Raw genomic sequence first — 13,369 nt, forward strand, 5'->3', positions numbered from 1 at the left:
CAGGGTTTCTCTGTGTAGCTTTGACTGTCCTGGAACTTGCTCTGTGACTGTAGAGTGAATATCTTGTGCTATATCTGTCAATAATAAATCTTATGGCCTATAGCTTAGGCAAAAAATAGAAGGTGGAACATCCAGGAGGCAGAAAGGATTCTGGGATAGTACCAGGCACAGGAGATGCGCCCCCGGAAGATGTGATGAGACAGATGCATGGTACCTGAGTACAGGTAACCAGCCATGTGGCAGGATGTAGATTAAAATAAATGGGTTATTTTAAGTTATGATCTGGTCAGAGAAGAGCCTAGCTATACAGCCAAGGTACTTGTAAATATATTTTGAGTCTGAGTTTTATTTCTGGGAACACGGGGCTGGGAGGAAGAACCACCTAAATTTTATAGTAGACCAGGCTGGCCTTGAACTTGTAGCGAGCTACCTGCCTCTGCTGGGATTAAAGGTGTACATTACTATTGCCTGGCCCAGTTGGGTTTTTTTTTGTTTTGTTTTGTTTTGTTTTTTTGCTTTTTTGTTTTTTAATCACCACTAAACTCATTTATTTGCAAAGCTGGAAGTTATAGGGTATTTTTTGGTCACTGATTCCCCCTATATCTGTAGTGAACAGATCTTTTGCATTTCCCTAGGAAAGCCACAATACAAAAGTGAGCTATGTCAGAAAAAGAAAAAAAGCTCTATTTTCTAGTTACACTCAAAAGCTAAAGGCAGTTTCAAAGAAATAATGGGGAATGAACAGTGGTTATTACAATATGGTGATTGGGAGGGGAGAATATATAATATTTACTGGAGTTGATGTGGGTAGAGATTAATAACTTATGGTTCTCTGATATGAAAGTAAATATATAGTGGGCAACAACTAATTGAATATTTCTAAATAGCTGAATGATTTTAAATTTTCCCATCTTAAACAAGTGGAATATGGCTAAGTGATGACTTAACATCATCTGATCACTGTTCTGATTATCTGATCACCTGATTATACAACATTATCTGATTTGTTAAAGTGTACTGTAAAGCCACACTGTACTCCAGAAATGCATGCCATCATCACATATCAGCTAAAAGTTACAATGTAAAATTCAGGATGAAAATTCCTCTTATCAACAGAAAACACCTGCTGCTGAGCACTGCAGGGAGTTACTCACCCAAGGACACCAGGCTACTGTAGTTCTCCAGCATCACATCCCTGTAGAGCAACTTCTGAGCAATGTCTAGGTCCTGCCACTCCTCCCAGGTGAAGAGCACAGCAATGTCCTCGAATGACACTGACTCCTGGAATGACAACGCTTCTTATCAACCCAAGTCCTCACACTTGGGAAGAAAAACTGGGATTTATTCTTCCCTGTGTATGAGTGACTTACTAGTGCCTTCAGTAAGCTGCAGCTTGGTACATATTCTTAATCATTAAAGAAAGCAACATCAATACAAGTATCATCCCTCTTTGTTAATGCAGATTCACAAAAATTATGATGAAACAAAATCTACAGTGTATCAACAACACATTAAAGAATGAAAATATAGATTCCCTCTTGTATTAAAATGACCAAGAGAGAGCCCAAATTTGAACTTTTAATTTCTTAGCCTCTATTGTCCTTCTGTCCCTAACAAAGAACTTCACTGTGTCTTCACTGAATAGCACAGAAAACCTGGTGTGGAAAAGAATGAGGGATTCTTTACAGAAAAATTTAAGGGCTGGAGAGATGGCTCAGTGGTTAAGAGCACTGACTCCTTTTTCCAGAGGTCCCAGTAACCACCTGGTGGCTTACAACCATCTGTAATGGGAACTGATGCCCTCTTCTGGTCTGTCTGAAAACAGCTAAAGTGTACTCATATACATACAATAAATAAATCTTAAAAAAAAAAAAAAAGAAAAGAAAGAAAGAAAGAAAGAAAGAAAGAAAGAAAGAAAGAAAGAAAGAAAGAAAAAGAAAAAAGAAAAAAAAATGTAAGTTTTGCATGGGAAGAAGTCACTTTATTGCTTCCTAGTGACCCATAATATCAAATATAACCACAAACAGATGTTATCAAACTATATCCACATGTTACTTCCAACATTTTTGGTGAATATTTGTTGCTTCCAACCTCTTGGGTAATTTCAGCAATTAATTAACACAACACACACACACACACACACACACACATATATATATATAAAATACTCTGGGTCAGGGGCATGGAATAGTCCATAATTTAAGATTAAAGCCATGCATTTAGTTTAGGTCTGAAAAGCTGACTACATGGGAAATCCAAGGCACAGTAAGATTGCTTACATTGCTCTCTTAAAAACACATTAGACTTAAACAGACTCTGTGAGTACATAGCAGGATGGCAGGTTAAGTAATTGTCTTAAACTTTCTCAAAGTATATTATTAGCTTGGCTACCAAGTCCAAAAAAACTTTCATTATCTTTGCAGTCAAGAGACTTCAGAAAAGTGTGTCAGTATACATAGAATATATATGTATACAAGGTTTGTGTTACTAGTAAGAAAAAAGCATATATATACTCAATACATAAAGGTGACATGAAATCTACAAAGAATAACCAAGCCTGTGAAAAGGCAGATGTTGCAGGTGGTGGTGCAGTACAGTGGCATGCAGCAGGTCTGGATGGAGCAAGGGCGTGGGTCCAATTCCCAGAAAACACAGAATATAGAATACATCCTATCCCTCATAAAGTCACTGAATACACAAGTCAGAAGACAATGGGCAACTCAGTGACTTAAAAGTAAGTCAAAATCAAATACATAAAGCATCCAGGTATTTCTGGCCACATTCACTTCAGCTCACACACACACACCAGGCATTGCATATGCCATCATATCATGCTGCTCCAACAGAAATACCTTAGCTCTGACTTGAGACTAATGTATGTTAGAAACCATAGTGGGTTTCTTTAATTTTTTTTTAACCATAGTTTTCTGCTCTTATAGAAGCATGATAGCATAATTATTAAAAGAAAGACTTTTACTAGTTTGCAGCCATTATTCCTCAACTTGTTGGGATCGGTTCTTTCCATCCACCACGTGAGTTCGAGGGACGCAAGTCACAGTCACAGTTGACGGCACGTGCCTTTACTAACAGAACCATCTCCCTAGCCAGAAAATTCCTAAGGAGTAGAAACTTAAGTCTCTCCTTACCTCGAAAATAATTCAAGTGAGTTCTAAAGACTTTATAAGGTTTCCTGGCTGATCAAAACTTCATGTTTCTGTGGAGCTGGAACACTGCAAATGCAGTTAGACCTCTTTGTGGTCGTCAGTTCCCGTAATACCCAGTTAGTATTTATCTTCTCTATGTGGCCTAACACCAACTATCAGCTGAAAACTTGGGAATGTGTCCACGGAGCAGACCACTAGCTTCCACCAAGCCAAAAGCTAAGAGTGTCCTCAGATAATCTCTCATATCTGTAAGAGCTTGCTCTGCATGGCTGTAACCTATCTACCCCGATGTGTCCACAGTGTCTTTGATAGATGCCTTGATTTTGTTTTACACTATTAAACCTCACCTAACCACGTCCACGTTGGAACATGTGATTTAGGGCAACTTAAATACATGCCACCGAATAGGGTGACTCATATCTGTCTCAGAATAAACTCTCTCTAACCTTTATGAGGTGAGACCAGCATTTTCTAAAGACAAGCGAAATAAGTACGCCAACTCATGCACCATTTTCAAATTTTACTCAACTCTTAAAATCTGCTTAAGCACTGAATGTTGATGCTAAGTGACATCAAGTTGCTGGGAGCCTTTACCGAAAAATCAACAAGATGACACTGTTATAAACTGATTTTGTTTCTTTTAGACTCCTCATGAAATTCTTAGGCAACTGAGGTCAAAGCAGGGGGCTCTTCTTTGCTTACTGGCCTCCGAGCTGGGCTGCTACTCCTTTACATATAAGGGACTGCAGAATCCATGGACCCGGCTCCTCTCTTGAAGGAAACCCATCTCCCTCAAATTCTCTGCGCGCAAGTTGTGGACTCCAGCAACCCCCACCCTCCAGCCCAGCCTTGAAGGACTTGACAAGGCGCAGGCGCAGGAGGACCGGGCCGGGATGGGGGGCGGCGGAGGGTGCAGAGACAGCTTCCCCGCTGCAGGACGCCCGCACTCACCATGACAGGCTCTACCGACATCCCGCGTCCTGCGCGGGCCTCCCTGCCGCGACTGTCACAGGAGACAGGGGCCGCAGTTGGTTTCCGATCCTCCGGAACTGGATGAGGCTACAGATCTAAGATGGCCGGGGACAGACAAAGGCCACAGCGGAGCAGCGAAGGCCCGCCCTTCATGCTCGGTCTCTGTGTCTGATTGGACAATTCTCAGTCTAGTGCATCCGATTGGATAGCATTTCGGTATTGGCTACAAGAGACAGTAGACAGAACCAATTCCTGCGTGAATCAAGCAAAAGTAAAAAATAAATATATAAATAAATAAATAAAAAGCAAGTTCTTGCTCACAGATGTTGTCAGGCAGGGCTGCTCCCAACCCCCACTCCGTGAGAGAACAGAGCCCAGTACTGAACAATTGCCCTGAATCTAGAGCTAAAGGATGTATGCATATGTACTTTATCTTATTCACAAATGGAAATCACATCCTGACAGTTTTAAACTGTGTTTTCCCAACTCTAAGCTTTAAAATGAGAAGCATTCCTGTAAGGCAGCAGTGTCCGATACAAGCAACATGGTAGGCAGAATTGAAAAATCGGTTAATTATTTAGGTATGCATTGTGACCTCTCCTGAAGGGTGTTGTTACACTTTGTTCTCATCAAACCCTGTTCTATTTTCTCTCCCCCTTTTCTCCTTAGACTCACATATATGAGTCTGAGAAGTGTTAGCTTTTTTTATTTTTTTATTTTTTATTTTTTTTAAATCTAAACAGGTAAAATTGACTGTAATAACAACGATGGCATAATTTATTTCTCTTTATAGGAGAAAAAATTAAACATGTATAACGAGCCCCAATATGCATGCAAATTATTTCCATTCCTTTTGTTTTTGTGTGCTATTTTGACCAAATTCCAAACTGTTGTGAAAAATCTTAGAGAAAAGCAGATGACAATTAGAGAGATGTGCCAACCAATAAGAATGCATTTGCTTTGCAGAAATGTTGCCATACCATGGGTATGTCTTGCATTAGATTTCAGCTGGGCAAAGCAGTTTTAAATACCTGAAAATAGGATGGGAGGTGGTGGTGGGAAAAGCCATGCAGCACACATGGATATCATGAACAGCTAATTCATCCAAGACCCTGGCACACATGCATCTAAGTTGGCAACACATTATAACACCCTAGGACTTTTTAAGTATTCCAAACTTTAGTTTCAATGAAATCAGAGTAGGGGGAGTAGGACCCGCCCCCACACACACTCACACACACATACTCACATACACTCACACACACTCACACACACACATACACGGACACACACAGACACACATAGACACACACAGGGACACACACATACTCCCACATACTCACACACACACACAGGGACACACATACACACACACACACACACACACACATACACAGGGACACACAGACACAGTATGGAACACTCCAGGTGAATATTGTGTGAGGCTATTCCCAACCCACTGAGTGCAAGCACCATCTCTACCCAGCTGGTTGCAAGTATTTTCTTAAGTTAAGTATGAAAATGTTTGGTGGTAAGTTGTGGCCTTTCACTTTTACCCATTAATAAACTATTTTAATCTGCTCACTCAACCACTGCCACTCACTTTGTTTCTGATTAAAAACAATTTTACAAATGTCCTACTATGTGGTATGGAACTGTGCCAGGTGCCTTAGCATAGTAGGTATATTTAAGGAGTGAACATTTTACTTAAAAAAAAAAAAAAAGAAAGAAAAACATGTCATTTACCAAATAAGAGCAAATTTTGACATATATATGGACCCCTGTGGTGTTATTATATAACTGACCCACAGTATTAAAATCCATTCTGTAAGGATAAAAGTTAACTATAAGGAAAAAACTTAAGCCGTTGTACTTCATTTAGTCATTCTTTCCTTTTTGTAGGATCTCTATGTAGCTTAGGCTGAGCTAAAAATCTATATCACAGCTAAGATTGGTCTTGAACTCACAATGTTCCCAGCACTATCCTGAATTTTGAAGATAGGGCAACACCACAGACATATGTCCCTGTAAGACGAGACAGACTTCTACTGTAGTACTGAGGATAGAAGTACTTAATACTTTCATCATCTCTAGGATGTTCTCTTGTAATCAAAGTAACACAAGCTTGTTTTTAAAGTGTTTCCTCCTTTTATGGTTTAAGACAGATTCTGAATTTTAATTCACAATACCCAAAGGAGGATATTAAACACATGAGTTAATTGGTGATTAGGCAAAACATGTGGCATACCATTATGGAAAATAATGAAATATTGATCTCTGCTACAACACAGATGTCCCCAGAGCATACCCTGCTCTTTTTTTATGTATACTGAAACTAGACCCCAAATATTCTAGGATCCCTTTCCTAGAAACTTCAGAAAAGGGATGTCTGTGTTTAGGAAAACTGGACTAGTGTTTGTCTGGGGTCCAGAATGAGGACATAGGAAGGAAGTGAAATCATAGCTAATGATGGCAGGTATTGCTCTGATTCCAGTGATGACAATGTGCTAAAATCAACTGTGGCTATCACTGCAAACATGAGAATTCATTAAAGCTACCATAGTCTTGTGCAGGATAAATGAGAGTCCTAGAAGCTGTCTGCATCATGCCCCAAGAAGCAGGCTACTACAGAACCTTGTCAGGAATTTCCATGCAAATTTTCAAACCATTAATAGTTTCAGTTTACATAGAAATAAATTTTCTTCTGCTATTTTTTTTTTTATTTTTGTGTCTGAGTGTATGCACATGTGTGTGGGTGCCTGAGAATTCTAGAAAAGGTTTTTGGATCTGCTGTGGTTATAGGTCCTGAGCTGAATCCTGGTACTCTGCATGGAAGGACATGTTGCTAACCACTGAGCCATTTCTGCAGCCCCTACTCTATTTTCTTACACCTTTGAAAAGGGAATCTATTTGATGAAGTATATTTCAAAGTTCCCTTAAAACGTATTTTAGAAATCACCAACAGTAAATTTCTTTTGGACTCTGGCTGGGTGGCAGAGCCCTGTGTACAGGAGAGAGAGAGAGAGAGAGAGAGAGAGAGAGAGAGAGAGAGAGAGAGAGAGAAGAAGAAGAAGAAGAAGAAGAAGAAGAAGAAGAAGAAGAAGAAGAAGAAGAAGAAGAAGAAGAAGAAGAAGGAGGAGGAGGAGGAGGAGGAGGAGGAGAAGGAGAAGGAGAAGAGGAGGAGGAGGAGGAGGAGGAGAAGGAGAAGGAGAAGAGGAGGAGGAGGAAAGGAAGAAGGGAGGGAGGGAGGGAGGGAGGGAGGGAGGGAGGGAATGAAAGATAAAACAAGGAGTAAATCAGGGAGGAATAGATATAAGGAGGGAAGGTGGTGAGGAAGGAGGAAGTGGTGGAGGGAAAGAGAAAAAGGAAAGAGAGAAAGGGAAGAAGGAAAGAAGGGAGGGATGGAGGGGAGAAACACAGGAGCAGGTAGGATAAAGGGAAAACAAAATTACATACCCGAGCACTTTATAGGTCACACAGGTTTTTCTGGGTCACAGGTCATCTTAATCAGGGTAAAGCTGTTGTGGTTAAACTTGTATCAAGACAAAAGGAAGACAGACTGTATCAACAGGATGAAGTCATCCTCAAATGCCAGTGTTTGTAAATCGTAGAAGTCCAGAAAAGGCAAAGGATTTATGATAATCCTTGAAGAACATCAGAGCCTGCTGGGCTAGGTGCCTTTGTGTTTTGAATGCTGTAGCATCTGCAAGGGAACGGGGTCACCACACATTTGTGCTCCCACATTTAGCACTGTGAGTTTTGCCCACTTTCTAAGAGAGGATCTGATTGTGACACATACAATGCTGTGGAGGAAAATGTGACAGCCCTCAAACAGTATCCTACACCCTCTCAGCTCTGGGCTGCTTCTTTTGGCCATAGACTTCTGATCCCTACAGTTCAGTCCCCTTTCTGCTCAGTGACCCCAGACCAGTCTGTTTCCCATACTGGGCTGAGGAGAGACAGTCCTTGGAGACCCAGAGACCTTATAAGGCTAGCACATAAGAGGAGCTGGGATTCTTAGAATCTCTTCTCTTCAGTGAAGTGTAGTTTTACAGGAAGTTATATCAGAAGTGCTCTGTCTTTTCAGTGTGATAATGAATACTTGAATGGTGGCCTTTCCAGATGTTTGTAAACCTCCACTTCCTTCTTCTATATGGTACATGAATGTACACTTTCCCCTCGCATGCTTAGAAGGGAATTCCCAAACTGGCTCAGCTCAGAGATCTATACCATACTCACAGCAAGGGCTTACCTTATCTGATTATAATTCTGCACAAGGCATCTTAAGAAATACTCTATAAAATCACATACTAAGAAGAAGAGGATTAGGAGGAGCAGAATTAACAAAGAACTATGAATCAAATCTTTAAATTTTAGTGTTCATTCAGCTAGCAGGGAATCTGGGAAGATGGAGGAAAAGTTTCCAATACTTTCCTCACTAACATATTCTATAAAAGACCAGAATAGAGGCAATAAATCAATTCAAAGTTAATCTTGCCCCTCTGACAAAGTGGGAGGCCTTGTCTTCAAGACTCCAAACTTTCCCCTTCATTCACCTTTCTCTGTATAGTCAGGAAGGGTTTGCATATGTTAAGGCCACTCGGTCCTGGATTCCTTCTTAGCTGGTGCTGGATGACATTTATTGTTAAAGGTCAGCTTTAAACAAGTCTTTATCAATGTGTCACTGCTGGGCTAAGGATTAGCCATATGTACATGCTGATTCCTCCTTACTCCTTACGGGTGAAGCCCTACTCTGTCTCCTGTCACACTAGGGATTCAAGCTAGTGACTAAGAGTGGGGTGGGGGTGGGGGCAAGTTTTCTACTACTGAGTTATACCCCAGCCTATTTATATCAGCTTTTCGAAAAGATCAATGCGGAGTGAACAATGCACTGACACAGTACTTGAGTTAAAAAAATCTTTTGGTTTTCTTTTGCACTGTAAACTCAGAAACTCGAACAGAGAGCCTTTTGGGTTGTGATTCTCTCTGTACTTGATGAGGTGGTGTCCTCTCAACCCTCTCCACACTCCTGTTTTGCCCTGTGTTTGAAGACAGCCTTTTGTGTCTGACTAATCACCCCCTCCATGTCTCCTGGGGTACCTAGTGAGTGTCAGCTCCTCCCAGGAATGAGAACAGCAGAAAGAAGCAGGCTGAGCATTTTAAAGCCTGGGACCTAGCATTCTGTTTTCGATCATTAGCTGCCGCTTTTGTCTTAGTTCTCTTCACCCTTCTTTCCTGACCTCAGCCTCAAATGCCAAAAGACAAACAAAAAACCAACCAGCCAACCCCCAAAACGTACACACAGACAGACAGACAGACAGACAGATGACAGCAGACACATACGGACACATGGATACACACACACACACAGAGAGAGAGAGAGAGAGAGAGAGAGAGAGAGAGAGAGAGAGAGAGAGAGAGAGAGAGAGAGAGAGAGAGAGAGAGAGACTTGTAGTGGTATGTATGAGAATATCCTATGCTAAGATGTTTGAATACTTGGCTACCACTTGGTGGTAATATTTTGGTAGGTCTAGGAGGTGTGTCTTTGCTGAAGGATGTGTATCACTGGGGTCTAAAATTTATGTGACATCCCCACATCACCCTCGGCCCCCAGCTCTAGGCACCATGTTTACTTATTGCCATGCTTCCTAGTCATGGCACTGGAACCATAAGCCAAAGAAAGCCTTTCTTCTATACATGGCTTTGATAATGGTGTTTTATCCCAGCAATAGAAAAGTAAGTAACGGCACTGATCTGAGTCCTGGTTTCTTGTCACTGTCATGTCCTGTGATGCAGCCCTGAGTGTACTGCTTGGAAGTTACCTACCTACCCAAAACCCCAATCTATGTACCTGGGTGGAGAGGTGCATGAACATATGATGGGTGTGAAAACCAGACTGGCCAGCTTGTATTATCCCAGTAAACCTTATGGATTCTTAGGCAATGACTCTTGGTGACAATACTTTCTCAGACTTTTTCTTGTTGTACAGGAATTTTGCATGATTCCTACATTGTAAGCTTTCCCTTACCATCCTATAATAAAACTTCTTTCTAAATTAACCCTCCAGTTGGCCATGAAATTTGTTCCCTGAATTCACAAGATAAAGGACTTGAAGGTCACTGTCCTGGATTGGTTTTGGTGGCCATTGATTTCTTGGGACCCTAGCCCACTACAGTTAGGGTGAAACATCCCACCTCCATTTGCCTAATCTAGACATTCCTCACAGACATGCCCAGAGCTCACAGACATGCCCAGAGCTTTGTTTTCAGGGTGATTTTAAATGCTATCCATCTGACTGCCAAGATTAGCTGCCACATGTTGCAAGATTTCAGAATGCAAAATGTACTTTGGGAACAAAATTGGCACAATCTTAGTTGCTCTCAAGTGGTGCATACTGGGCCCTGCAGTGAGCAGAAAGAAGGTAGAGTGTGTCTCCTTTTCTACAAAGACTCCATACTAGTCTAAGGTATATGATAGTAGACAAGCTGATGTGTTTAGGAACAAAACTTTTAGAGGTATATAAAGCAAGACAAATGAACTTTAATATACAGAGCAGATGCTGGCAAATGGTACATGTTTCTTTATTACTTTTTACTATCATATATGATCTGTTGGCTTTTGACTGTAACAAATATACACATAGGATGCTAAAGACAGTTTGGGAATGAACCAGGAATGAACGGTTATGTGTATTTGCTGAACTTCAATAAAGCAGACCTCTTTGTAACGTATATTTAATCCCAGCACTTAGGAGGCAGAGACAGGCAGATTTCTGAGTTCGAGGCCACCCTGGTCTACAAAGTGAGTTCCAGGATAGCCAGGGCTATACAGAGNAACCCTGTCTCAAAAAACAAAAAACAAAAAACAAAAAACAAAAACAAAAACAAACAACAACAACAACAAAAACAAAAAAAGAAAGAAAACATTTAAGTGAAAAAGCAAACATTTAAGTGATAGCATTATAATACCTACATGCAGAAAGAAAGATGACATATAAAAGTTCACAATGTAGTTATAACATGCACAAAATATGCAAAAATAGTCAGGTGTGGTGGCTCATGCATTTAATTCCAGCACTGATGCTGCAGAAGTGTAGGCTCTGAGATGGTGGGCAGCGAGTAGAGATGCTTGGTACCAAGCCTGATGGTGGCAAGCTTGATCCAATAGTAATCTCAAACAAACAAACAAATAAATAAAAAGAAAGAAACAACAATGATGACACAGAAGCAGAATTCCAGCACATTTAATCACAGACTAAGCTACATATTGAATTCTAGGAGTATAGGAATTGATAACACTCGGGTGACATAGTATGGAATTCATTGCAGTCATCTTGTCTTGGACTCCTGTGTATTGGGATGAAAGCTGTGCATCATTTTGCTTAGCCAGAACCTTCTCCCTTATCCCTTTCTCTAGCTGACAGGATGATCAAGCTTCCCCTTTATATGAGCTGTGAACCTACAGAAGCTGACCAAAGTTCCTAGTTTGGGACTTCCAGCATAGGTTGGAACCTGAGCTCTCTGAGAGTCAGCCTTGCTTTTCTAGGGAGACTCTTGCTCATTTATCACTCCAGGGGTATCATGATTCCAGCTGCCTACTGAGTGTCCTGAGGAAGGAGCACGAAAGACTTCTCAGGGGTTTCCATGCCAACCTAGCCTTTCATAGGAAAGAGGAGTTGCTTCCGGAGAATCTTGTATCACAGGGCGGAATAGAGGCTAGTCCCAGATCTATGTGACACCAGAGCCTATATCTTTACAGGAGGATGAAGATGCTGAATGATTCTGTTCTGCCAAGAAACTGTGCCAGAAACTTGACTGCTGATTTATTAAATCTGTTTCTATGTTTTAATTCTCAGTCATTGTATGATGACAGCCCAGTGGATGAAACTTAGATGAATGAGATGGAGACATAAGAGGTACATCTGAGACTTCCAAGAAGGTTAGAAGTTGTCATCTTTGGAAATCAAACTTATGATATTATGGGGACAAAACCTGATTCAGCATAGCATCTGCAAAAAAAAACCAACAAAACAAGCAAAAAACAGGGAACCCCATTGAACAGAAGACCAATGGCTCAGAGAAGCACATTCTCCAGAGAGGACTCATGGGGATGTAAACAGACATGGCCTCCTATCCCTAGCTGTTCATTCTGTGTCTAACCACTACGGGAGGTTGTCATCAATCTACATGCCTACCAACTAGGCCACAATACCTTTCCTAAAGGTAGAGTTGAGCAATGTGTTATCTAGCAACCACTTCATTGCTTTAATATATATTCATTTAAATATCGTCTCCCAGACAGGCAAGATGGCATCTGACAGCAAGCCTGGTGACTTGAATTCAATCCCTAGGACTCACATGATAGAAGGAAGTGGCTGCTACTGTTTGTTTTCTGACCTTCACAGAAAATAAATAAATAAAAAAGTTTTTAAAATTAACATTTTTAACTAAAAACACCACCTACTTAGTAAAACTTTTTTGGTACTCTGACTCTGTAATTGTGGTGTTGCAGGTATGCACTGCCATCCCTGGCTATTGACACCAGTGCTGGGGGTACAAACTCGGGTCCCGTGCTTAGAGAGGCATTCTTATCCACAGAACCATCTCAGTCTTCTTTGGGTTTTTGTGTGTTATTTGCTTACTTGCCTTTTATTTTGTTGGGATGTGGGTTGAATACAGGGTCTAATCCTTGCTAGGTAAGCGTGCCACAAGTGAACTTTATACCAAGTTCTTTTTGTGTTTGAGACAGGGTCTCCTTGTATTACTTAAACTTTTGTCTCTGCTCCACAATACTGTAATTACAGAGGAGTGCCACTGAGCTGTCTCATTTTGACAATCATAACCACGTTATAAGACAAGCATGCTCTGTGGGCATAAGAATAAGTTTTCAGAAGGATATTTGACAGCCAATCATGTCTACTCAACAAAATAATAGAAATTGGTTCCTCATTGGGACCTATGATCACCCATTTCTGTCATGACTTACTGTAGTATTTCTGTGTACTGATGTGAATTCTCTCTTGTAATATGGGACTTAAATTCAATCTGAAAGTTGTTGGTTGTACCCATAATAGTTCCACCCTATGGGACTGTGATAGGCAGTCTATTTTGGTTGAATGGGGCTTGTTCTGGTGACCCAGTAGAAAAACTCTACAAGGGACAGAAAGGAGAGTCACATTCCCAGAATCAGGTACCTGAAGCCCCTAACTCCATAATTCTGTGACTATCAGTCAT

General features: G+C 40.9%; 1 protein-coding gene across 2 annotated transcripts in view; it reads right to left on the reverse strand.

Annotated features, from left to right (window-relative positions):
• Positions 1-4,259, reverse strand: part of LOC110326304 (zinc finger protein 883-like) — a 28,961-nt gene extending 24,702 nt beyond the window's left edge. For both annotated transcript variants that reach the window (XM_029542481.1, XM_021204612.1), the window contains exons 1-2: positions 4,116-4,259; positions 1,155-1,281 (exon numbers count right to left, since the gene is read on the reverse strand). Coding sequence is in view for 1 of the 2 variants with exons in the window: in XM_021204612.1 (XP_021060271.1) it covers positions 1,155-1,281; positions 4,116-4,136 (148 nt within the window). In the remaining variant the exon portion in view is untranslated. The remainder of the gene's footprint in view (positions 1-1,154; positions 1,282-4,115) is intronic.
• Positions 4,260-13,369: the final 9,110 nt, after the last annotated feature.

The sequence above is a fragment of the Mus pahari genome, chromosome 9, assembly GCF_900095145.1.
Source record: "Mus pahari chromosome 9, PAHARI_EIJ_v1.1, whole genome shotgun sequence".
Lineage (NCBI taxonomy): Eukaryota > Metazoa > Chordata > Mammalia > Rodentia > Muridae > Mus > Mus pahari.